This window comes from Mustela lutreola, chromosome 10, assembly GCF_030435805.1.
Source record: "Mustela lutreola isolate mMusLut2 chromosome 10, mMusLut2.pri, whole genome shotgun sequence".
Taxonomy (NCBI): domain Eukaryota; kingdom Metazoa; phylum Chordata; class Mammalia; order Carnivora; family Mustelidae; genus Mustela; species Mustela lutreola.
The window spans coordinates 92768121-92791251 of NC_081299.1; the positions used below are offsets into that span (position 1 = coordinate 92768121).

Here is a 23131-nt window from a genome sequence, read left to right on the forward strand (position 1 = left end):
CCGAGTGATATGGAGCACTTTTTCATGTGTCTGTTCGCCATCTGGATGTCTTCTTTGCAGAAATGTCTGTTCATGTCTTCTGCCCATTTCTTGATTGGATTAATTGTTCTTTGGGTGTTGAGTTTGCTAAGTTCTTTATAGATTCTGGACACTAGTCCTTTATCTGATATGTCGTTTGCAAATATCTTCTCCCATTCTGTCAGTTGTCTTTTGATTTTGTTAACTGTTTCCTTTGCTGTGCAAAAGCTTTTGATCTTGATGAAATCCCAGTAGTTCATTTTTTCCCTTGCTTCCCTTGCCTTTTGCGTTGTTCCTAGGAAGATGTTGCTGCGGCAGAGGTCGAAGAGGTTGCTGCCCGTGTTCTCCTCAAGGATTTTGATGGATTCCTTTCGTACATTGAGGTCCTTCATCCATTTTGAGTCTATTTTTGTGTGTGGTGTAAGGAAATGGTCCAATTTCATTTTTCTGCATGTGGCTGTCCAATTTTCCCAGCACCATTTATTGAAAAGGCTGTCTTTTTTCCATTGGACATTCTTTCCTGCTTTGTCGAAGATTAGTTGACCATAGAGTTGAGGGTCTATTTCTGGGCTCTCTATTCTGTTCCATTGATCTATGTGTCTGTTTTTGTGCCAGTACCATGCTGTCTTGATGATGACAGCTTTGTAATAGAGCTTGAAGTCCGGAATTGTGATGCCACCAACGTTGGCTTTCTTTTTCAATATCCCTTTGGCTATTCGAGGTCTTTTCTGGTTCCATATAAATTTTAGAATTATTTGTTCCATTTCTTTGAAAAAGATGGATGGTACTTTGATAGGAATTGCATTAAATGTGTATATTGCTTTAGGTAGCATAGACATTTTCACAATATTTATTCTTCCAATCCAGGAGCATGGCACATTTTTCCATTTCTTTGTGTCTTCCTCAATTTCTTTCATGAGTACTTTATAGTTTTCTGAGTATAGATTCTGTGTCTCTTTGGTTAGGTTTATTCCTAGGTATCTTATGGTTTTGGATGCAATTGTAAATGGGATTGACTCCTTAATATCTCTTTCTTCTGTCTTGCTGTTGGTGTAGAGAAATGCAACTGATTTCTGTGCATTGATTTTATATCCTGACACTTTACTGAATTCCTGTATAAGTTCTAGCAGTTTTGGAGTGGAGTCTTTTGGGTTTTCCACATATAGTATCATATCATCTGCGAAGAGTGATAATTTGACTTCTTCTTTGCCGATTTGGATGCCTTTAATTTCCTTTTGTTGTCTGATTGCTGAGGCTAGGACCTCTAGTACGATGTTGAATAGCAGTGGTGATAATGGACATCCCTGCCGTGTTCCTGACCTTAGCGGAAAAGCTTTCAGTTTTTCTCCATTGAGAATGATATTTGCGGTGGGTTTTTCATAGATGGCTTTGATGATATTGAGGTATGTGCCCTCTATCCCTACACTTTGAAGAGTTTTGATCAGGAAGGGATGTTGTACTTTGTCAAATGCTTTTTCAGCATCTATTGAGAGTATCATATGGTTCTTGTTCTTACTTTTATTGATGTGTTGTATCACATTGACTGATTTGCGGATGTTGAACCAACCTTGCAGCCCTGGAATAAATCCCACTTGGTCGTGGTGAATAATCTTTTTAATGTACTGTTGAATCCGATTGGCTAGTATTTTGTTGAGTATTTTCGCATCTGTGTTCATCAAGGATATCGGTCTATAGCTCTCTTTTTTGGTGGGATCCTTGTCTGGTTTTGGGATCAAGGTGATGCTGGCCTCATAAAATGAGTTTGGAAGTTTTCCTTCCATTTCTATTTTTTGGAACAGTTTCAGGAGAATAGGAATTAGTTCTTCTTTAAATGTTTGGTAGAATTCCCCCGGGAAGCCGTCTGGCCCTGGGCTTTTGTTTGTTTGGAGATTTTTAATGACTGTTTCAATCTCCTTACTGGTTATGGGTCTGTTCAGGCTTTCTATTTCTTCCTGGTTCAGTTGTGGTAGTTTATATGTTTCTAGGAATGCATCCATTTCTTCCAGATTGTCAAATTTATTGCCGTAGAGTTGCTCATAGTATGTTCTTATAATAGTTTGTATTTCCTTGGTGTTAGTTGTGATCTCTCCTCTTTCATTCATGATTTTATTTATTTGGGTCTTTTCTCTTTTCTTTTTGATAAGTCGGGCCAGGGGTTTATCAATTTTATTAATTCTTTCAAAGAACCAGCTCCTAGTTTCGTTGATTTGTTCTATTGTTTTTTTGGTTTCTATTTCATTGATTTCTGCTCTGATCTTTATGATTTCTCTTCTCCTGCTGGGCTTAGGGTTTCTTTCTTGTTCTTTCTCCAGCTCCTTTAGGTGTAGGGTTAGGTTGTGTACCTGAGACCTTTCTTGTTTCTTGAGAAAGGCTTGTACCGCTATATATTTTCCTCTCAGGACTGCCTTTGTTGTGTCCCACAGATTTTGAACCGTTGTATTTTCATTATCATTTGTTTCCATGATTTTTTTCAATTCTTCTTTAATTTCCCGGTTGACCCATTCATTCTTTAGAAGGATACTGTTTAGTCTCCATGTATTTGGGTTCTTTCCAAACTTCCTTTTGTGGTTGAGTTCTAGCTTTAGAGCATTGTGGTCTGAAAATATGCAGGGAATGATCCCAATCTTTTGATACCGGTTGAGTCCTGATTTAGGACCGAGGATGTGATCTATTCTGGAGAATGTTCCATGTGCACTAGAGAAGAATGTGTATTCTGTTGCTTTGGGATGAAATATTCTGAATATATCTGTGATGTCCATCTGGTCCAGTGTGTCATTTAAGGCCTTTATTTCCTTGCTGATCTTTTGCTTGGATGACCTGTCCATTTCAGTGAGGGGAATGTTAAAGTCCCCTACTATTATTGTATTGTTGTTTATGTGTTTCTTTGATTTTGTTATTAATTGGTTTATATAGTTGGCTGCTCCCACGTTGGGGGCATAGATATTTAAAATTGTTAAATCTTCTTGTTGGACAGACCCTTTGAGTATGATATAGTGTCCTTCCTCATCTCTTATTACAGTCTTTGGCTTAAAATCTAATTGATCTGATATAAGGATTGCCACTCCTGCTTTCTTCTGATGTCCATTAGCATGGTAAATTCTTTTCCACCCCCTCACTTTAAATCTGGAGGTGTCTTCGGGCTTAAAATGTGTTTCTTGGAGGCAACATATAGATGGGTTTTGTTTTTTTATCCATTCTGATACCCTGTGTCTTTTGACAGGGGCATTTAGCCCATTCACATTCAGGGTAACTATTGAGAGATATGAATTTAGTGCCATTGTATTGCCTGTAAGGTGACTGTTACTGTATATGGTCTCTGTTCCTTTCTGATCTACCACTTGTAGGCTCTCTCTTTGCTTAGAGGACCCCTTTCAATATTTCCTGTAGAGCTGGTTTGGTATTTGCAAATTCTTTCAGTTGTTGTTTGTCCTGGAAGCTTTTAATCTCTCCTTCTATTTTCAATGATAGCCTAGCTGGATATAGTATTCTTGGCTGCATGTTTTTCTCGTTTAGTGCTCTGAAAATATCATGCCAGCTCTTTCTGGCCTGCCAGGTCTCTGTGGATAAGTCAGCTGCCAATCTAATATTTTTACCATTGTATGTTACAGACTTCTTTTCCCGGGCTGCTTTCAGGATTTTCTCTTTGTCATTGAGACTTGTAAATTTTACTATTATGTGACGGGGTGTGGGCCTATTCTTATTGATTTTGAGGGGCATTCTCTGAACCTCCTGAATTTTGATGCTTGTTCCCTTTGCCATATTGGGGAAATTCTCCCCAATAATTCTCTCCAGTATACCTTCTGCTCCCCTCTCACTTTCTTCTTCTTCTGGAATCCCAATTATTCTAATGTTGTTTCGTCTTATGGTGTCACTTATTTCTCGAATTCTCCCCTCGTGGTCCAGTAGCTGTTTGTCCCTCTTTTGATCAGCTTCTTTATTCTCTGTCATTTGGTCTTCTATATCACTAATTCTTTCTTCTGCCTCATTTATCCTAGCAGTGAGAGCCTCCATTTTTGATTGCACCTCATTAATAGCTTTTTTGATTTCAACTTGGTTAGATTTTAGTTCTTTTATTTCTCCAGAAAGGGCTTTTATATCTCTCGAGAGGGTTTCTCTAATATCTTCCATGCCTTTTTCGAGCCCGGCTAGAACCTTGAGAATTGTCATTCTGAACTCTAGATCTGACATATTACCGATGTCTGTATTGATTAGGTCCCTAGCCTTCGGTACTGCCTCTTGTTCTTTTTTTTGTGGTGAATTTTTACGTCTTGTCATTTTGTCCAGATAAGAGTAAATGAAGGGGCAAGTAAAATACTAAAAGGGTGGCAACAACTCCAGGAAAATATGCTTTAGCCAAATTAGAAGAGATCCAAAATCGTGAGTGGGGAGAAAGGGGATAAAAAGAGGTTCAAAAAGGAAGAAAGAAAAAAGAAAAAAAAAAAAAAAAAAAAGAAAAGAAAAGAATTTTTTTTTTAAAAAGAAAACACCTAAGAAAAATGTAAAAAAATATATATATATATTAGATAAACTAGTAAAAAATCGTTAAAAAAGAAAAAGGTAACAGTTAAAAAAAAAAAAAATTTTACCCGAAGGCGAGAAAAAAAAAAAAATGAAAAAGAAAAAATTAAATTAACTGCAAGACTAAAAAAAATCACAGGAAAAAAGCCATGAGTTCCGTGCTTGGCTTTCTCCTCCTCTGGAATTCTGCTGCTCTCCTTGGTATTGAAACCGCACTCCTTGGTAGGTGAACTTGGTCTCGGCTGGATTTCTTGTTGATCTTCTGGGGGAGGGGCCTGTTGTAGTGATTCTCAAGTGTCTTTGCCCCAGGCGGAATTACACCGCCCTTACCCGGGGCCGGGGTGAGTAATCCGCTCGGGTTTGCTTTCAGGAGCTTTTGTTCCCTGAGCGCTTTCCGTAGAGTTCCAGAGGACGGGAATACAAATGGCGGCCTCCTGGTCTCCGGCCCGGAGGAGCCGAGAGCCCAGGGCCCCACTCCTCAGTGCGCCCTCAGAGAACAGCGCCCAGTTACTCCCGTCTGCCTGACCTCCGGCCGCGCTCCGAGCTCACCGAGCCTGCGACCGGTTCAAGGTAACACGGAGCTGCGAGCTTACTGTCGGCTCTGTCTCTGTAGCCGGCTTTCCCGTTCCAATACCCGCAAGCTCTGCGACACTCAGACACCCCCGATCCTTCTGTGACCCTGCGGGACCTGAGGCCACGCTGACCCCGTGTGGGCTTCGCCCCGGTTTAGCCTCTGGAGCGATGTCCCTCAGCGGAACAGACTTTTAAAAGTCCTGATTTTGTGCGCGGTTGCTCCGCCGCTTGCCGGGAGCCGGCCCCTCCCCCCGGGGTCTATCTTCCCGTCGCTTTGGATTCACTTCTCCGCCGGTCCTACCTTTCAGAAAGTGGTTGTTTTTCTGTTTCCAGAATTGCTGTTCTTCTTCTCTTCGATCTGCCGATGGATTTTCAGGTGTTTGCAATCTTTAGATAAGCTATCTAGCTGATCTCCGGCTAGCTGAAGCAGTCTCAGCTTGCTACTTCTCCGCCATCTTGACTCCTCCCCCTCACTTGTGTTCTTTCTCTAAGTACACCATTTCTTGAAATCGCAACTGCATAATTTGCAGGACCCAATAGAAAATGAAAATGAAGGGCCTTTTGTTAAATGACTAACATGTACAAGACAACCAGTACAGAGCAATAAACCAAGTGTGAGGTTCTCCTCATTTGGGGTTCTGTGAGACTAAGTCGCACACCCATGAAACCTACTACTTAGGTATTTTCCACATAATTGCTTCTGATTGTAAAATCACTTGTCAGTTCTTTGCCTTCTTCCATTTTAAAACCACACTAGCTCATATTAGAAAGCAGACAAATACTGATTAAAAACACTAAACGTGTTTTCAATTTTTGATGTGAAAGAAGAATAATGTTATAATACATTTAGTGAGTTTATTGGTTGGCAGATATATTCAAGAAAATTATCCTTGGTTAATTCCTTATAAATACTGGCTTAAGTAAAGTCAATGATGAACTTCCTAGTTGAACTGATGTAGGTTGCTCTATAATTGATTTATTTAGATAAAATCATTTATCACTGACAAATTGAGACCAATTAAATGTAATAAAGAAATGAACACTATAGTATTTATATGCAAACTGTTAAATTTGAGTACAGGCAGAACATGTGAGTAAATTGAGAGTGAGTAAAGGTCACTACTGAAAATGATAGATTTATTATAAATTAACACAGGAAAATTATCCCTTTATGGCCCATAATAAATTTCACCTATATCTGATGTATATCTATAATAAGTCATTAATTTCATAATTACAATTTCAAAAACAGACATGTATACAGTGCATTGATTTGGGTTTTTTTTGTATTTAATATACGAAGGGGATATGCATGGCACACAAAAAATGAGGGATCATAATTGAAAGCCAGAGTCCTAGCCAAGTCCAGTGCTAATTCTCACAAATCTGTTACCTCCATATCACTGAGTAACATGGTCCGTGTTGTTTATCTTTAGAAATTTTCTCAGGACTTGCTGCTAGGATGGCTAAGAGTGCAGATCAAATTCACCATCCTGTCACTATTCATATCATTTTAAATTTTTTACTTCTGTGATATTTAAAGGATACATGGTAACTTCTATTTTTTGTCTTTACTGGTTTACATGTTGCCTCTTGATTTGCCTCTAAGATGAAGAAAATTCCTTTGTCTACAGTTCTTTCTCCTTCCCATCAATCCTTTTCTGGCAGTTATAATCTTTGCTTTCATGTTGTCTAAGTTGATTAAAATGTACACTGCTGAATATTGAAGTTTCCAGACAAGATGAAAAACAATAAATGTTAAAATGCTATGACTTAGAACCATGCTACTTGCCTAGGCACCAGTGTCCCGATGCCAAACCTGTTTCTCTGTGGGTCAGTGTCCTAGCTCTGAGCTGCCCAAGAATGGAACTCACATCTTGTTGAAATGGATTGTCTTCTTACTCATCATCAAGGTCTCAAAAGTGGTTTGTTACAGTTATTTTATATTCAAATCAGGTTTTTTTGTTTGTCTTTTTCCAGAATTTCTATTTCACCTTTATTCTGGTCCTTATTGACTGAAGTAGTGAGATTTCCTTAGCCTGGACTAGTTATTCCATACATATCTTTTTGGTATCTAATCGGTTGTTTTTCTTTTTTTCTTTTTTTTTTTTAAATTTTTTCAATTTATTTATTTTCAGAAAAACAGTATTCATTATTTTTTCACCACACCCAGTGCTCCATGCAATCCGTGCCCTCTATAATACTCACCACCTGATACCCCAACCTCCCACTCCCCCCCCACTTCAAACCCCTCGATTGTTTTTCAGAGTCCATAGTCTCTCATGATTCACCTCCCCTTCCAATTTACCCCAACTCCCTTCTCCTCTCTAACACCCCTTGTCCTCCATGATATTTGTTATGCTCCACAAATAAGTGAAACCATATGATAATTGACTCTCTCTGCTTGACTTATTTCACTCTGCATAATCTCTTCCAGTCCCATGCATGTTGCTACAAAAGTTGGGTATTCATCCTTTCTGATGGAGGCATAATACTCCATAGTGTAATCGGTTGCTTTTCTTAAAGACTATTTTTCCTTTAGATGTCACTCAACTTATGTTCTTATTCTAATGTTGTATTTCATGGTCTCCTTAGGGCACATACCAAGTTACCATTTCCGTTTTGCTGGAACTCTAGGTGAACTTCACTGTTGTGGGTACAGCTTTTTTATTTTGCTTTTCACTTATATTGCCCTTATTAATATGTTCAGACAACATCCTTAAAAAGAAACAAAGATAGGAAAAGAGGCAGGCAGGCAGGAAGATACACAGAGCATGGAAGACACAGGAGGAGAGAAAACATAGGAAGTAAATTTCTGTCTGATGGTCTTGGTAGATAGCAAATTTTAGGTTCAAGTCATATTTTAGAGTGAAAATGTTAAAGGTACACTACAATTTTATTTGTAGATTCCACTCTGATGAAAATCTGCTGCAGTTCTCCTGTACTTTCTCTCTAAAAACCTAATGTTCTGCACTTCAAAGTTATGTATCAAGGGGAAGATTTACTTAGTTATATTTTCTACTTATTCTCAAGGGCACTCAGGAGACCCTTTTATTGTGAAATTTGTGGGATTTTTTTCCTCCTCAGCTTTTATCAATGACTTCTCTGCCTGCTATAGGTATTTCTCCTTCTCCATTTTTTTCCCTCTTCTCTCAGCTCAAATTCATCCCATTCATATATAGACACTATTGAGATGCTGGATTAGGCTGCTTTTCTCTCAAAATCAATCTCTTTTAGGCTTTTTTAAACTCTGAATAAAATTTCCTTCTTTTTTTTGCAATTTTTAATGTTTAAAAATTTTTAATTTACATAATGAGTATACAATTTTAAAACTCTTCGCCACCTCATCCTACTTTTTTGGTAGTTCATTTTGTGTAATATTTTGGCGTGATGTAACCAATACATTCTTGAGTCATTCTGAAAATAGGAATTTGAAATATTTAAATGTTCTCTTGAAGCCTGCAATTCTAATTGTTTTCATTCCTTTCATGCTATTAGTTCTTCCTGGTCATTCCTTATTCTGCTGCTGATTTCCATCATGTGTGTAGCAATAAGAAGACAATTTAGATTTTGGAAGCAGCATCTATCATAGGATCTCTAATTCTTTCAGGAATTGTGATAAATTTCTATTGAGGCATGTAGTTCTCCACTGACATGGGTAAAGTCTGTCCTCTGGATAATCTAAAATGGCCAGTTACAAGATACAGGATCAAGAGTGTGAGTGGAGAGGTATCACTGATTCCACTTATTTCATATATGGACTTCCTAGATACCACTCTCAATCCCTTCTCTTCTCCCACCCCCAAGCGTTCTGCCTCTTTTGCTTTTTTCCAGAGCTGGATCCAGGAGCCTTTCCAGATGACCTGCCTGGCCACTTCATCCTCTGTTTCATCATTAAAGAAGTGTCCCCCTTCTCTTATTCTCCCATAAATAGATTTAATTCTTTTACCCACTGTGCTCCATCCCCATCCCCAGCTCACTCATACATCCCCAAGTTTCTTGGCTGTGACAAGTACCTTTCATGACCCTCATTTTTAAGTGAATCTAAAGATGGATACATGTCAATATATGTGCTCAGATCCCACTTCAACAATTATCTTTGTTCCTATTTTATCCATTCCTCTTTGGAATTTTCTTTTTCTATTTTTTTTAATTTCTTTTCAGTGTAATAGTATTCATTGTTTTTGCACCACACCCAGTGCTCCATGCAATACCCACCCTCCTTAATACCCACCACCTGGCTCCCCCATCCTCCTACCCTCCTGGCCCCTTAAAAACCCTCAGGTTTTTTTCAGAGTCCATAGTTTCTCATGGTTCACCTCCCCTTCCAATTTCCCTCAACTCCCATCTCCTCTCCATCTCCCCATGTCCCCCATGTTATTTGTTATGCTCCGCAAATAAGTGAAACCGTATGATAATTGACTCTCTCTGCTTGACTTATTTCACTCTGCATAATCTCTTCCAGTCCCATGCATGTTGCTACAAAAGTTGGGTATTCATCCTTTCTGATGAGGGCATAATACTCCATAGTGTATATGGACCACATCTTCCTGATCCATTCGTCCTTTGAAGGGCATCTTGGTTCTTTCCACAGTTCGACAACCATGGCCATTGCTGCTATAAACATTGGGGTACAGATGGCCCTTCTTTTCACTACATCTGTATCTTTGGGGTAAATACCCAGGAGTGCAATGGCAGGGTCATAGGGAAGTTCTATTTCTAATTTCTTGAGGAATCTCCACACTGTTCTCCAAAGTGGCTGCACCAACTTGCATTCACACCAACAGTGGAAGAGGGTTCCCCTTTCTCCACATCCCCTCCAACACATATTTTTTCCTGTCTTGCTAATTTTGGCCATTCCAACTGGTGAAAGGTGGTATCTCCATGTGGTTTTAATTTGAATCTCCCTGATGGCTAGTGATGATGAACATTTGTTTTTTTCCTTTGTCTGATAGCCATTTGTACATCTTCATTGGAGAAGTGTCTGTTCATATCTTCTGTCCATTTTTTGATATGATTATCTGTTTTGTGTGTGTGGTATTTGAAAAGTTCTTTATAGATCCTGGATATCAACCTTTTGTCTGTACTGTCATTTGCAAATATCTTCTCCCATTCCGTGGGTTGCCTCTTTGTTTTGTTGACTGTTTCCTTTGCTGTGCAGAAGCTTTTGATCTTGATGAAGTCCCAAAAATTCATTTTTGCTTTTGTTTCCTTTGCCTTTGGAGATATCTTGAAAGAAGTTGCTGTGGCTGATGTCAAAGAGGTTACTACCTATGTTCTCCTCTAGGATTCTGATAAATTCCTGTCTCATGTTGAGATCTTTTATCCATTTTGAGATAATCTTTGTGTATGGTGTAAGAGAATGTTTGAGTTTCCTTCTTCTACATATAGCTGTCCAGTTTTCCCAGCACCATTTATTGAAGAAACTGTCTTTTTTCCAGTGTATATTTTTTCCTGTTTTGTCAAAGATTATTTGACCATAGAGTTGAGGAACCATATCTGGGCTCTCTACTCTGTTCCAGTGGTCTATGTGTCTGTTTTTATGCCAGTACCATGCTGTCTTGGTGATCACTGCTTTGTAGTAAAGCTTGAAATCAGATAACGTGATGCCACCAGTTTTATTTTTGTTTTTCAATATATCCTTAGCAATTCGGGGTCTCTTCTGATTCCATACATATTTTAGGATTATTTGCTACAGCTCTTTGAAAAATACCAGTGGAATTTTGATTGGAATGGCATTAAAAGTATAGATTGCTCTAGGCAATATAGACATATTTTTTAAAATTTATTTTTTATTTATTTTCAGCATAACAGTATTCATTATTTTTTCACCACACCCAGTGCTCTATGCAATCCGTGCCCTCTCTAATACCCACTACCTGGTACCCCAACCTCCCATCCCTCTGCCACTTCAAACCCCTCAGATTTTTTTTTCAGAGTCCATAGTCCCTCATGGTTCACCTCCCTTTCCAATTTCCCCCAACTCCCTTCTCTCTAACTTCCCATGTCCTCCATGATACTTGTTATGCTCTGCAAATAAGTGAAACCATATGATAACTGCTTGACTTATTTCACTCAGCATAATCTCTTCCAGTCCCGTCCATGTTGCTACAAAAGTTGGGTATTCATCCTTTCTGAGGGAGGCAATATAGACATTTTAACAATGTTTATTCTTCCTATCCAAGAGCATGGAATAATCTTCCATCTTTTTGTGTCTTCTTCAAGTTCTTTTGTGAGTGTTCTGTAGTTCCTCGAGTACAGATGCTTTACCTCTTTGGTTAGGTTTATTCCCAGGTATCTTATGGTTCTTGGCAATGAAACTTATTATTTTGAAGCAACTGCCTATTTAGAAATAACACAGTAATTTTCAATTAAATAATTTTTTTAAAAAATTGTATTACTTGTTTTGTTACTATTTCTTCTTAAATCTCTTCTTTTCATTCTAGGCTTGGTTTTGTCTTGACATAAACTGTCAAGACAAAAAACTGTGCATAATACTTTCTACCATATTCTCCAGTAGTCAACTTGCTTTTGCATTCTTTTGTCTGAAAATGCTTTTTTTCCTTAGTCTTGAGTGATACCTGAGTGGCATATGAACACCTAAGTTGTTTTCACTGAGCACATGGGAAATGTTCTCTAGGGTCTGGTCTGTATTGTAAATGTGAATCCTGACATTGATCTAAATTTTTATCATGTTGTGTTTAGAATTACTACCCTTTCTCTCTACCTTAATATTATTTGCTTTAATTTTCTTTTTTTTACTATAATGTACACATATAAGGAGTTCACCTGTGTGTGTGTACCTGTGTATGGAGAGAGAGAAAGAGACACATGTATCTCCATATGTATATATTTGTGGTGAGAATAACTTAAGTTTTCTTAATGTGAGGATTGATATTTTTCAAAAGTTCTAGAATATTATTATTTTTTTAATACTGCTTCTCAAAAATTTATTTCATTCTGTTGAATTTATACTATAGTTTTCCATTCTATTTTGGTGTCTCTTACCCTTTTTTCCTATTTTTTATAGTTTTTGGAAATGATACTTATTAGATGTGATGGAACCACTAGCTAATAATACAGTTGTAACTGTGTTGAAATATATTAATGGATAAAATAAATATATATACACCTTAAACTTCTGCAATGTTGTATGTTGAATAAATGTAAATGAATCTGGGGGAATCCCTATGGGCTGTGCTGAGATCAGTTAGTCCAGTGCTACTTACTTTCCAGACATTATAAAGATATTTTTCAGTTTTCCCTTTTTTCTAAGTATTCTGCTGAATTTGTAACTTACAAGAGCTACATTTTAACTTACAGAAATTCTAATGGTTATATTACCCATCTCCTTGCCAATTTCCCTGTTGTCTAACTTTTTAATATATTTTCTTTTTAAGGTTTGAAAGCTGAGTCATTGTAGAGTCTTCCAGATTTTCTCTTACTTTTTTTCAGTGTTCCAAAATTGATTGTTAATGACCCACCTTTTTTTTTTTAAGTCTTTATTTTAATTTTAGCATAGTTCACACAATGTTAGATTAGTTTCAGGTGTACAATACAGTGAGCAGTTCAACAACTCTATACCTTACTCAGAGCTCATAGTGGTAAGTGCACCTTTTAATCCCATCACCTATGTCTCCCCTTCTCCCTGACCCACGTCCACTCTGGTAACCATCGGTTGGCTCTATATAGTTTGTTTCTTGGTTTGTCTCTCTCTCTCTCTCTATTTTTCCCCCTAGTTCATTTTGTTTTAAAATTCTACCTGTGAGAGAGCGCCTGGGGGGCTCAGTGGGTTCAGCCTCTGCCTTTGGCTCAGATAAGGATTTCAGGGTTCGGGGATGGAGCCCCACATCAGGCTCTCTGCTCTGCAGGGAGCCTGCTTATTCTGCCCCCTCCCTTGGCCTGCCTCTCTGTCTACTTGTGATCCCTGTCAAATAAATAAATAAAATCTTCAAAAAGCAAATTCTACTTGTGGGACATCTGGATGACTCAGTCAGTTAAGCATCTGCCTTCAGCTCAGCTTGTGTTGCCTGAGTCCTGTGACTGAGTCCTGCACTGGGCTCCTTGCTCAGCAGGGAGCTGCTTTTCCCTCCGCCTGACGCTCCCCCACCCAGCTTGTGCATGTTTTCTCTCTCTCTGAAAAATAAATAAAATATTTAAAAAACTATTTAAATCATAAATTCTACCCATCAGTAACTATATGGTTACTGATCTTTGGTATTTGGTATATGGTATTGATCTTTCTCCAACTTCTTTCACTTAGCATTATATTCTCTAGCTCCATCCATGCTGTGCACATGGCAAGATTTCATTCTTTTTATGGATTAATAATAATCCATTGTGTGTAGTATGTACACACACATACAAACACACACACAGAGCTTTTTTTTTTTTTATCTATTCATCTATCTGCGGACACTGGATGCTTCCATAACTTGGCTATTATAAATAATGCTACAATAAACAAAGGAGTGCATGTATCATTTTGAATTAGTGTTTTTGTATTCTGGGGGTAAATGCCCAATAGTGTGATTACTAGATCATAAGGTAGTTCTGTCTTTAACTTTGTAGGGAAATTTCACACTCTTTTCCACAGTGGCTGCAGTACTTCACATTCCTACCAACAGTGTACCAAGTTTCCTTTCTTCCATATTGTGAGCAGCACATGTTGTTCCTTGGTTTTTGTTTTTAGTCCTTCTAACAGGGGTGAGGTGACATCTCACTGTGGTTTTGATATGCATTTTCCTGTTCATGAGTGATGTTGAGCATATTTTTAGAGGTCTGTTGGCCATCTAGCTGTCATCTTTGGAAAAATGTTCATGTGTTCTGCCCATTTTTTAGCTGGATTGCTAACTTTTGTTTATGTATTTGACAGAGAGAGACACACAGCGAGAGAGGGAACACAAGCAGGAGGCATGGCAGAAGGAGAAGCAGGTATCCCGCTAAGCAGGGAGGCTGATGTGGGGCTCGATCCCAGGACCCTGAGATCCTGACCTGAACGAAAGGCAGACACTTAACCACTGAGCCACCCAAGTGCACACCATGGAGCTCTTTGGGGTGATTTCCCATGGCCATGCTTGCATAGCTGATGTGACCACTTCTAGGAAATGCACCCATATTAATCAATGGATTCTAAATTTGGTTCCTTAAATAGTTCTACACACATCAGATACACGCTCCTGAGCACATGCCAGAGAGGGGCCTTCCCAGGGCTCACTAGTTTCCGGGTTGTCCAAACAGGATCTTCACTAGATGTTCACAAGGAAAACTGACCTGGGTACTTCCTCTTTCTTCTCTCTCTCTCTCTTTCTGTCTTTTTCTTTCTGTTTCTCCCTTCCACCATACTTCCCCTCTCCCTTCCTCCTTCCTTCCATTCTTACCTTTTCATTTTCTCTCTTCCTCCCTCTCTCCCTTCTCTTTCTCCCTTTCTTTTCTTCCTTCCATCCTCCCTTCCCTCCTTCTTTCCTTCTTCCTTTCCTTCTCTTCCTCTTTCTTTCTTTCTATCTGCCTTCTTTCTCCCTCTCCCTCTGCCCAGCAACTTTCTTATACACAATAAGCAAAGAAAGAAAGAAAGAAAGATCTTAAAAAAGAAGGCATAAAAAATGACACCAAGTTTTGACATGAAACTAATACATGCTGCATGTTAAGAGCAGCAGATTTTTATTTTATTTTTTAATTATTTCAAGGGATACCTTATGTGGCTATGGGCATCATTCAGGAGCAAAGCAAAGAGCTGTTTCCCTCTCCAGGATCTTCAGAAACGTGGAGCCTGCTGAGTGTGACCCCCTTCCAGCCACGCTCACACAGGTGCGCAGGCCAAAATCCACTTCCCGTCTCTTCCCGCTCAGGCTATTTTCTGGACTTCTCTTCTGCGAGAAAAATTGGCCCTGTTAGGAGACTTTCTCTGCTGAACAAAACATGTGCTAGGGCCAGCAAGGAGTCCATGATGTTCCTTATTGGATCAATATGGTACAGTGAAACTGCCTAAGAAATGTTTTGTCCCTCAACCTTACGTGGACAGTTAACAGCCTTTCCGCCCTAGGACTACCTTCTCCCGAGTTTCCCCGTCCTCCCCGAGGGCCAAAGAGACCAGGCATCCTCAGCATTACAGCAATTTGGGAGGCACAAATGAAACACACGGTTATTTAGCATTCTCCAAGGGGCAACAGAATCCAGATGAGTGGACGGACGGAAGGGCAGACAGAAATTGCAGATGAGAAGCTTCAAAAGGCTTCAGAGCTGGGAAAAGGCCCCATAAGTTGGCCCGTGCTACCTTTCCGCAACTCCCTCTTCTAGGGGTACCTGAAGCCTCGAGGCTGAACTTCTTCCCACGTTCTTTGTTGCCACTACACATGGACAACTCCTTCTCCCAAGCCCTGAGAACTCTCCAGGAACTTCTCTCTAGGCTCTCACACCAAGGTTACTATGAACAGAATGATAGGCATGAGCTACTGGGCCCATCTGAAGGCCCTGCGGAGTCAGGGTGGTGATTTTCACCTCAGGGACTCTGCAGCCTGGTCACCTGCCAACCCAGCATCCTCAGGCTCAGAGACAATGGGGACATCTCCTTCATAGCCATGATGCCTGCCTTTGTACCTGCTCCCCGGGTGGTCTCACAGAGGGGCGGGGGCATCAGACATGGGTGTTCTGAGAGCACTCAGCTAAGGAGCCCTGGGATGGATCCCATTGAAATCTCTTCTCACTTCAGCTCTGATGCAGTCTCCCTGTCACCAAGGGCCATCCAGTGGAAACTTGACTTTCCCAAGAGCACAGGTACAAAGTTCCGGGGCACAGACACAGCCAAGCACCCCGGTGGCTGATTCCCTGCAACTGCAGCTGGACCAGCATTTGGACCGTGGTGACAACAGAGCCAGGATCAGCCTCTCCTCTGCCATCGGGAGCCTGGGCACTAACATGGGTTCTGGGGACCAACCGCCACTGCTACGAGGTGAGAGGGAAGGCGACTAGGAAGCTCTAGACCCTGTGTTGGTCATCACAGACTTGTGGCTACAGGTAGCAATGGGATGGGGTTGAGCCCCCACGATGCTGCAATGCAGCAAGGTGAGCAAGAGCCTGGTGTTCAGTATCAGCTCTGAACCAGGTGCTGGCCTTGCCACTTCCTGGCTGTGTAACTGGTCAACGTCTGCCTCTTCTCATGCATTTTCCCTTCAGTCCACTTACTGAAAACCACAAAAAATGGGGTCTCCATCTCATTGTTCTTGGGAACATGAAATACAATTCATAGGGGCCCTGATGCAACAAAATTGCATGACAATATGTATGAATTTGTCACATCGAATCCTCAGATGCCTGTGGGGTTTCAACTCTTGGAAATGGTGTCAGGGCATTGTTTCATGTGGGGAAGAGCAGTTTTAGGCAGATCTACTATCGCCGGACCCCATCCTGCCTGCCTTTCTCAGAAAGGCTCATGTGCCCAGTTTTCTCTCCTTCAGCATCGTCAAGCCCATCTGCCCTGTTCAGTACTCACAGACACTGTAGAAATACTGGCCTCGCAACACCGCGTACTACGGATTTTTGTTTTTTCCTTTTCTAAGCTGAGAAGGGTCCACTTTACCCCATGAAGTATACAAGTCACTCTCTCTTCGGGTCCTCCATCTAGTCCATCTGCTCCCTTCATCTCCGGGGCCTCATGCCCAGCCTCCTGCTCATCAGGATCCACCTCTGCTCAGATGTCCTGAAGACTGAGCGTTTCCACCCTCCTCTGCATCCTGTCTTCCTTCCCCACCAGCACTCAGAGTCCCTTCCTGGAGCCTGGGGTGCCTTGGGGCTCCTCGGTCAGGAGCTGACATCCCTGAGAATTGAGGAGATGCTGTTCCCAGGGGGAGGCCACATCAGTAGCAGCACTGTGGCACCAGGGAGGGCCCTGGAGAAAGAGCTCAGTGAGTGCTCGGGGAAGCCCAGCGCGGACCAGGGCCTTAGAACTCACCTTCTTTACTGTCTTCTCCCTGAGGCTTGTCACTTCTTGGCGCCCACCGTCCTGCCCCGACCCGCTGGCCCTCTCCCTCCCACTGTGACTCACCTCCCATGGAGGCCTGAGCAAGAAACAAAGCTCCATGCCAGCTCCTTGGTCTGCCCTGCTTATAATAACAAAAATGCCTCAGACAGGCTGACTTCTTAACAACAGAAATCGGTATCTCACCGTTCCGGAGGCGCGCCAGAACCACAATCAAACAGGGACACATTCGGGGCCTGGTGACACTGCCTTCCTGGCTCAGAGGTGGCTGCCTTCTGGCTCTGTCCTCACAGTGCAGAGAGGCGACGGAACCCTGTGAGGTCTCTTTTATAGGGCGCGAATCCCTTCTAGGGGAGGAGCTGCCTCCCAAAGGCTCACCCCATCATACCATCACACTGGGGGATTAGGTTTCATCCTATCACCTGGGGGTGAATACACAATTACACGCTGGGGCAGATGCTTTTACTCTGACTTGTTCCCACCGACTCCCCCATGGAACATGTCCATGGTCACCTGTTTCTCACCACTGCTTTTCTCGTTCTTTTGGATTCCGTGTCTTTTCTTTTACTCGATGCAGCTGAGCAGAGCGGGGGTAGAATGCTCTGGTCCTGTCCGCAAATCCCTCATTAATCACTGACTCCCTTATACATACATATATACATACAGACACAGACATTTCTATCTTAGGTCACACACATGTTGTCTATCCGGTGTGTATATTATACGTAGTGCACAATTATGAAACGCTGGCCATGTTGATGCATGTTGTATGCATTCCCCAGCGTGCTCTTCCCTGGTTGACCCCGAAAGGCTTCCCTGCATCCTAGACTTTGCTGCGCTCTACAGTCTCTTCTCGACAAGAGTACAGCCTCTTTCCAGCACGATTTCCTTGTGTGTGGAAACTTCTCTTTCCCAGAACTGTTTCTTTTTACCGATCGTTTCTCGTGCTTTCACTTTTGTCCATTGGGAACCTGTTGGCCTCCTGGCCCAGTAAGCCTTACTTGAGTATGAGAGAGAGAGCCAAAACCGGAAGTAATCAAACTGTGTCCACGGGCCTGTGATCTGTCAGACGGCCTTTCTTATTCTGGCCACTGTCCTTCTTTGACATCAATGTAGGTGGAGGTCCAGAAAGATCATGAATCACAGCGGATCCTGTCGATGTGCTTTGCCTTGCAGAACTGGCTTTGGATGCTTCCATGTGCATGAAGAACCCTCCCAAGCCGGAGCGTGATGCTGGTGAGGACTCGAGGGACAGACAGCATGGCTGTCAAATCCATGGCCACATGAAAGCCCTCCATGTCATGAAACAGATGATTCCCAAGAGAATACTGCAGTTTGGCCAGTGGAGACTGGCATGCAGATTCCCTGGTCTTCAAGCTTAGGGCCCAGAGGTAATCATGCCTTTGGCCCTTGGGGCATGGACTCCTACTGTTCTCCTGCTGATTAGAGCTCCACCTCTCCAACACCCCCGACCAAACACACACTGTCTCTTCTCTTGCTCTGCCTCCTTTGGCCATTCCACAGCTGGTGTTTCCCCGGTTTCGCATGGGGGCTGCCACCCTGCCGGCCCTTGGTCTCCATCACCGGGATGCAGCTCAACTCTGCTGTGTTCCTGCCGGGGCTGTCCTGGGAACCCTCTCCCCTCTCTCCACACCCATGGAGAAGGAGGCCCCACGGCCCTCCTCAGCAGAGTAGCATTATTACACCCATCAAACACTTAGAGCTCTGCCAGAAACCACACGCTTTTGTGGCTTCCTTGCCCTCCTTCCCTGCTTCTCCAATTCCAAGCCTCCTCCTCCCAGGACCATGGTCTGAATGAGTCACTTGCACAAGCACTCTCCTCTTGGGACGTTCAGGAAACCTGATCTAGGAGGACACAGAACCCTCACCCGGAACCCACCTAGTTTCAGGCCTCTGTTCAGCCCCTATAATACACGATACAATGAGGAAGGAATATTGCCTGGAAACTCAGTGTCTAAAACATGATCACTTCCCTGATCGAAGTCGAGGAATTTCAGGTTTCTTGCTTCCTGTGGCAATCAAAATCATGGTTCACAAAGTCACTACGAAGACTTCCCAGCTCCCTGACAGGTCCACGACAGATTGAAAGAAAATAATCCTATGGTGTCATTATACAACATCTCAGGAAACAATCTCAGGACTCCTTCTCCTATCTATCCATTTGCAGGCCCATCAGAACACTGTGGAATCCATGAGGGACTTATGCTTATGGAAAGTTTGAGAAAGAAGGGATGAGAATCTAGAAGCAAACATGAATCCTTCTCCATGTGTGCTTTACACTTTGCTGAAGCCTTTACTTACTCAGACTATTCTTACAAATGCCCCAAGGTCTATCCTGTGTGATATAACATTCAGAGAACCTTGTTGTCCCTGAAGGAAAATGAAGTGTCCCTGATAACACCCAGGCTATCCTTTTGTGAATTCCCCTTGGGGTTTCTCCTTCCTGGGTTCTTCCTTCAGCACCTTGTGGCCTGTTCCTGGGAGGCCAAAAGTGAACAACAGTATCTACTGCCTGCCCACACCTGCAGATCAGGGGCTGTCCTCTCTCTCCCCACCACAGGTTTGCACAGTACGACTTCTGACTTGGGGCTCTCAACTCCCCCTCTGCCTGGTGCGGCTCCCCCTGCAGCTGTTCCTCTGGAGAGGCCCTCAGCTTACTCCTGGCCTCTGTCACCAGGCCGCCACCCCTCCAGGCTCAGCCACCAGTAGCATCTGACCAAGACTCACATTTGATTTCTCTCACTCTTCCTCTCTCAGATGCCAAAGACTGCAGAAACTAAGAAAAGAGAGGCCTGTGTGAATGAAAACCCCATCCTGAAACTTCATCCTAAAACCCCTTCATTTTCCACTGGATGAAAGGAAATCTAAAGCAGCACATCAAGTTAAAGCCCAAAGAGAGCACAGGAGGGACCCTTTGTTGAGAACTACATCACAATCCCAAGCCATTCTCGATGATTTTTATTGCAAGAGACCCATTGGAGGAGAGAGTTTCTTGCCCTTCAGCTCCAGTTGTGATAAACCCCTCAGGAGACCAATGCCTGCCTAGATCACACCCCGATTCCAGTGACCTTCAGTCTTGCTGCTCTCAATTCCATCCTGCAGAGAACTGGAGTCAGCAGTACCACGGGAAGATGCCACATGTCACACTGGACATTCTGGGCCAAAAAATGGACTGTGCCAGAAGCACACAGCATTAACTATGCCGTGTTCTTCCTGGAGACGGTCAGCCTGAATTTGAGCACGAGGGAGTTATCAGACACCTTCAGGATGTGGACCACTGAACCAGATGACCGGTCTGTCCTTCTTCACAAATCCCTGTCACCACAAATAAGAGACAGCAACATGGAGGAGAGATAGGTTGGGTTCCAAAGGACGACAAGAATGTGTTGCTGTATTTTCTTATTCCTACCAAACCCAAAATATCTCCTCACTGTTAGGTGGGTGTCTCCGGTGGTGGTGACATTTCCTTGTTTGTAGGGGACAGGCCACATGTCTAGCTTAATGGCCTACATTCTGAAGTTATCTGATCAGTTCCTCCTGATTAAATTCAGCCTGTGCCTTGGGCCAGGACACTCCACCGTTAATGCTGCATGTGTCCCAGCTCAGCCAACCCAGAGACTAAGAGGGTCCAGTTTGCCCATCACCATTCTGGTGAGAGCAGCTTTGGTTCCTTTGCTATGGAGCGCCTATCAGATAGATCTGTTTACAGCAACACACATACTTTGCTTTCTGAAATTAGGAATCTGGTACATGGTGGACCCTGAGGATGGGCGACGAACCTCATCTCTTAACCTCTTTTTCTAACATGTTGCCATCTTTTACTGCTCCCTGTGGTATCTCCTAACCCTATCTGTGTTTGTACATTGGAAGAATTCTAACGTTTGTATATCTATACAATGTGTATTGGATGGCACTGCACTGTGGAAAATAACATTCCGTCCTCCTTCTATGTCATTAAAGTTCTTGGTTCGGACAACCAGTATGAATTTGTGGGTTATTGACATTGGGTGCTCTAATCTCTCACTATCATGGTGATTTGGAGGATGTGGACATAGGGTCATGGAAATGTGCTTGGTTCTCATCGTCAGAGTTATACTGAGACTGCATCACCTTCAGGCTCTACGTACCCTACCAGGAGGACATGTTTCTGTGTTTGTCTCTCTGTGGTATTTGTTTTCTTTTCTGCATGTGCACCTGTGCACCTATATGCCAGTCTGCTGTTTAGGATGGTTGTATACGTGGGGCTGAGCATTGCACCGAAACTCCGTGGACATGTTTGGTTCCCTATGAGCTTGCCAAACTTTTCCCATTCAGTTTCTAAGTGTGAAGGGATCTCTCGACCTCAAACTTTTGACATTATTACATTTTCCCTTTCCTTCTGTATCAACCTGACCTGGTATACTACTGTTTCCGCCCAGTGAAACAGATGTTATTTACATCCTATTTTCCCACCTACTCCACTCCCAGAGTTTTGTCATACAACTGCCATTAAGTCTATTCAACACTGACCAGCTGTTTGAAAGTCAAAGTTTCCTCTGACATCTCTCATCTGGGGAAGTTCACCTTCAAAGGACTCCTAGTGAGGGAATGAGGACTCTGTGAGGGTTTCATATTCAATACTCTTTCTCTACTGCCTCCATACAAGGACATCCTCGCTGAATAGAAAGTACTTGCACCACCAGTTTTACGGACTGTTTAAATAGAGTGCCATTTCAGGGAAATACAAACCAAACCACAGTGAGATACCACCTCACATCAGTCAAAATGCCTACAGTTAACAACTCAGGAAACAACAGATTGTGGCAAGAGTACAGCAAAAGGGGAACCCTCTGACACTCTCGGTGCCCATGCAAACTTGTACAGCCACAGTGGAAAACAGTACGGAGGTTCCTCAAGAACTTAACATCCCTGACTCCTAGGTGACCCCTCTATGTGTACGTTGCTTTCCTTGCTGTTCTGATTATGTCATAGGGACCACATTTCACTGGCATCGAGTCCCACATCAGACTCCCTGCTCAGTGGGGAGCTTGCTTTCCTTTCTTCGACTCCTCCTGATTTATACTCTCTATCTCAAAGAAGCAGGTAAAATCTTAAAGCAAACAAACAAAAACCAAGCAACAGAAAGAACCAATGAGATATCCACTCACCCCCGTCAGAATGGCTAAAACCCAAAACATAAGAAACAGCAAGTGTGGGCAAGGCTGGGGAGTAAAGGGAACCTTCTTGCCCTAGTGCTGGGCACACAAACCGGGGGAGCCATTGTGGATGACGGTATGGAGGTTCCTCAAGAACGTAAAAACAGAATTCCCCTACAATCCAACAGTCCTACTACGGGATATTTATCTCAGAAATACATAAGCACTAATAAGCACGAATACATGCATAACCAAATTACGGAAAGAGCCCAGATGTCCATCCACAGATGACCGTTGAAGACAATGTGGTATATTTATACCATGGAATATTACTCAGCCATAAAAAAGAATAAAATCTTGCCATTTGAAATGAGACATCGGCATCTAGAGTATATTGTACTAAATCAATTAAGTCTGTCCAAGATAGCTCGGACAGAGTGGAATACTGTAGGATTCCACTCGTATGTGGAACGTAAGAAACAAAATATATAAGCAGAGCAAAAGAAAAGGGCGCCAGACAAACCAAGAAACAGACTCTTAACTAGAGAGAACAAACTGGTGGTAGCCAGAGGGGAGGGGGACCAGGGAATCGGGGAACGCGGTGGGGGTCAAGAGGTGCACGTGTGCGAATGAGCACTGAGCAATGTATGGAAATGTTCAATCACCACATTCTACTCTTGAAACTTATGTTAACACTGTAAGATAACTATACTGCAATTCAAGTTTCAGAGAGGTAAAAAGTTTCAGAAGATGAAGCACTGCTTGATAGATTCCTTTGACTTGACCTCATGCCATTCACCTGGCGTCGTATTCCTCTAACCAAATATGGAAACTGCACGAAGATTAAATGGGATCAGATGGGCCAGGTCTCCTTCCATTGCAGAGTCCTCCA

General features: G+C 42.4%; 1 protein-coding gene across 2 annotated transcripts; it reads left to right on the forward strand.

Moving 5' to 3' along the window:
* The first annotated feature begins 15686 nt into the window (after positions 1 to 15686).
* On the forward strand, positions 15687 to 20793 carry LOC131810208 (neuroblastoma breakpoint family member 6-like). 2 transcript variants are annotated; one of them, XR_009345469.1, is made up of 3 exons: positions 15687 to 16057; positions 18260 to 18474; positions 19862 to 20793. XR_009345469.1 is itself a non-coding variant. In XM_059137874.1 (2 exons), exons 1-2 carry the CDS (start codon positions 15823 to 15825, stop codon positions 18463 to 18465), a joined length of 441 nt encoding a protein of 146 aa, XP_058993857.1. In that variant the 5' UTR covers positions 15687 to 15822; the 3' UTR covers positions 18466 to 18914. The 2 variants fall into 2 exon arrangements, 1 of the variants encoding a protein (XP_058993857.1); XM_059137874.1 differs by lacking the exon at positions 19862 to 20793 and having other exon boundaries at positions 18260 to 18914.
* The last annotated feature ends 2338 nt before the right edge of the window (positions 20794 to 23131 follow it).

Coding starts and splice junctions, on each gene's coding strand:
- LOC131810208 (XM_059137874.1), top strand. CDS start 15,823: ATGCAGTCTCCCTGTCACCAAGGGCCATCCAGTGGAAACTTGACTTTC. Junction 16,058..18,259: donor CCAACCGCCACTGCTACGAG/GTGAGAGGGAAG, acceptor TTTGCCTTGCAG/AACTGGCTTTGGATGCTTCC.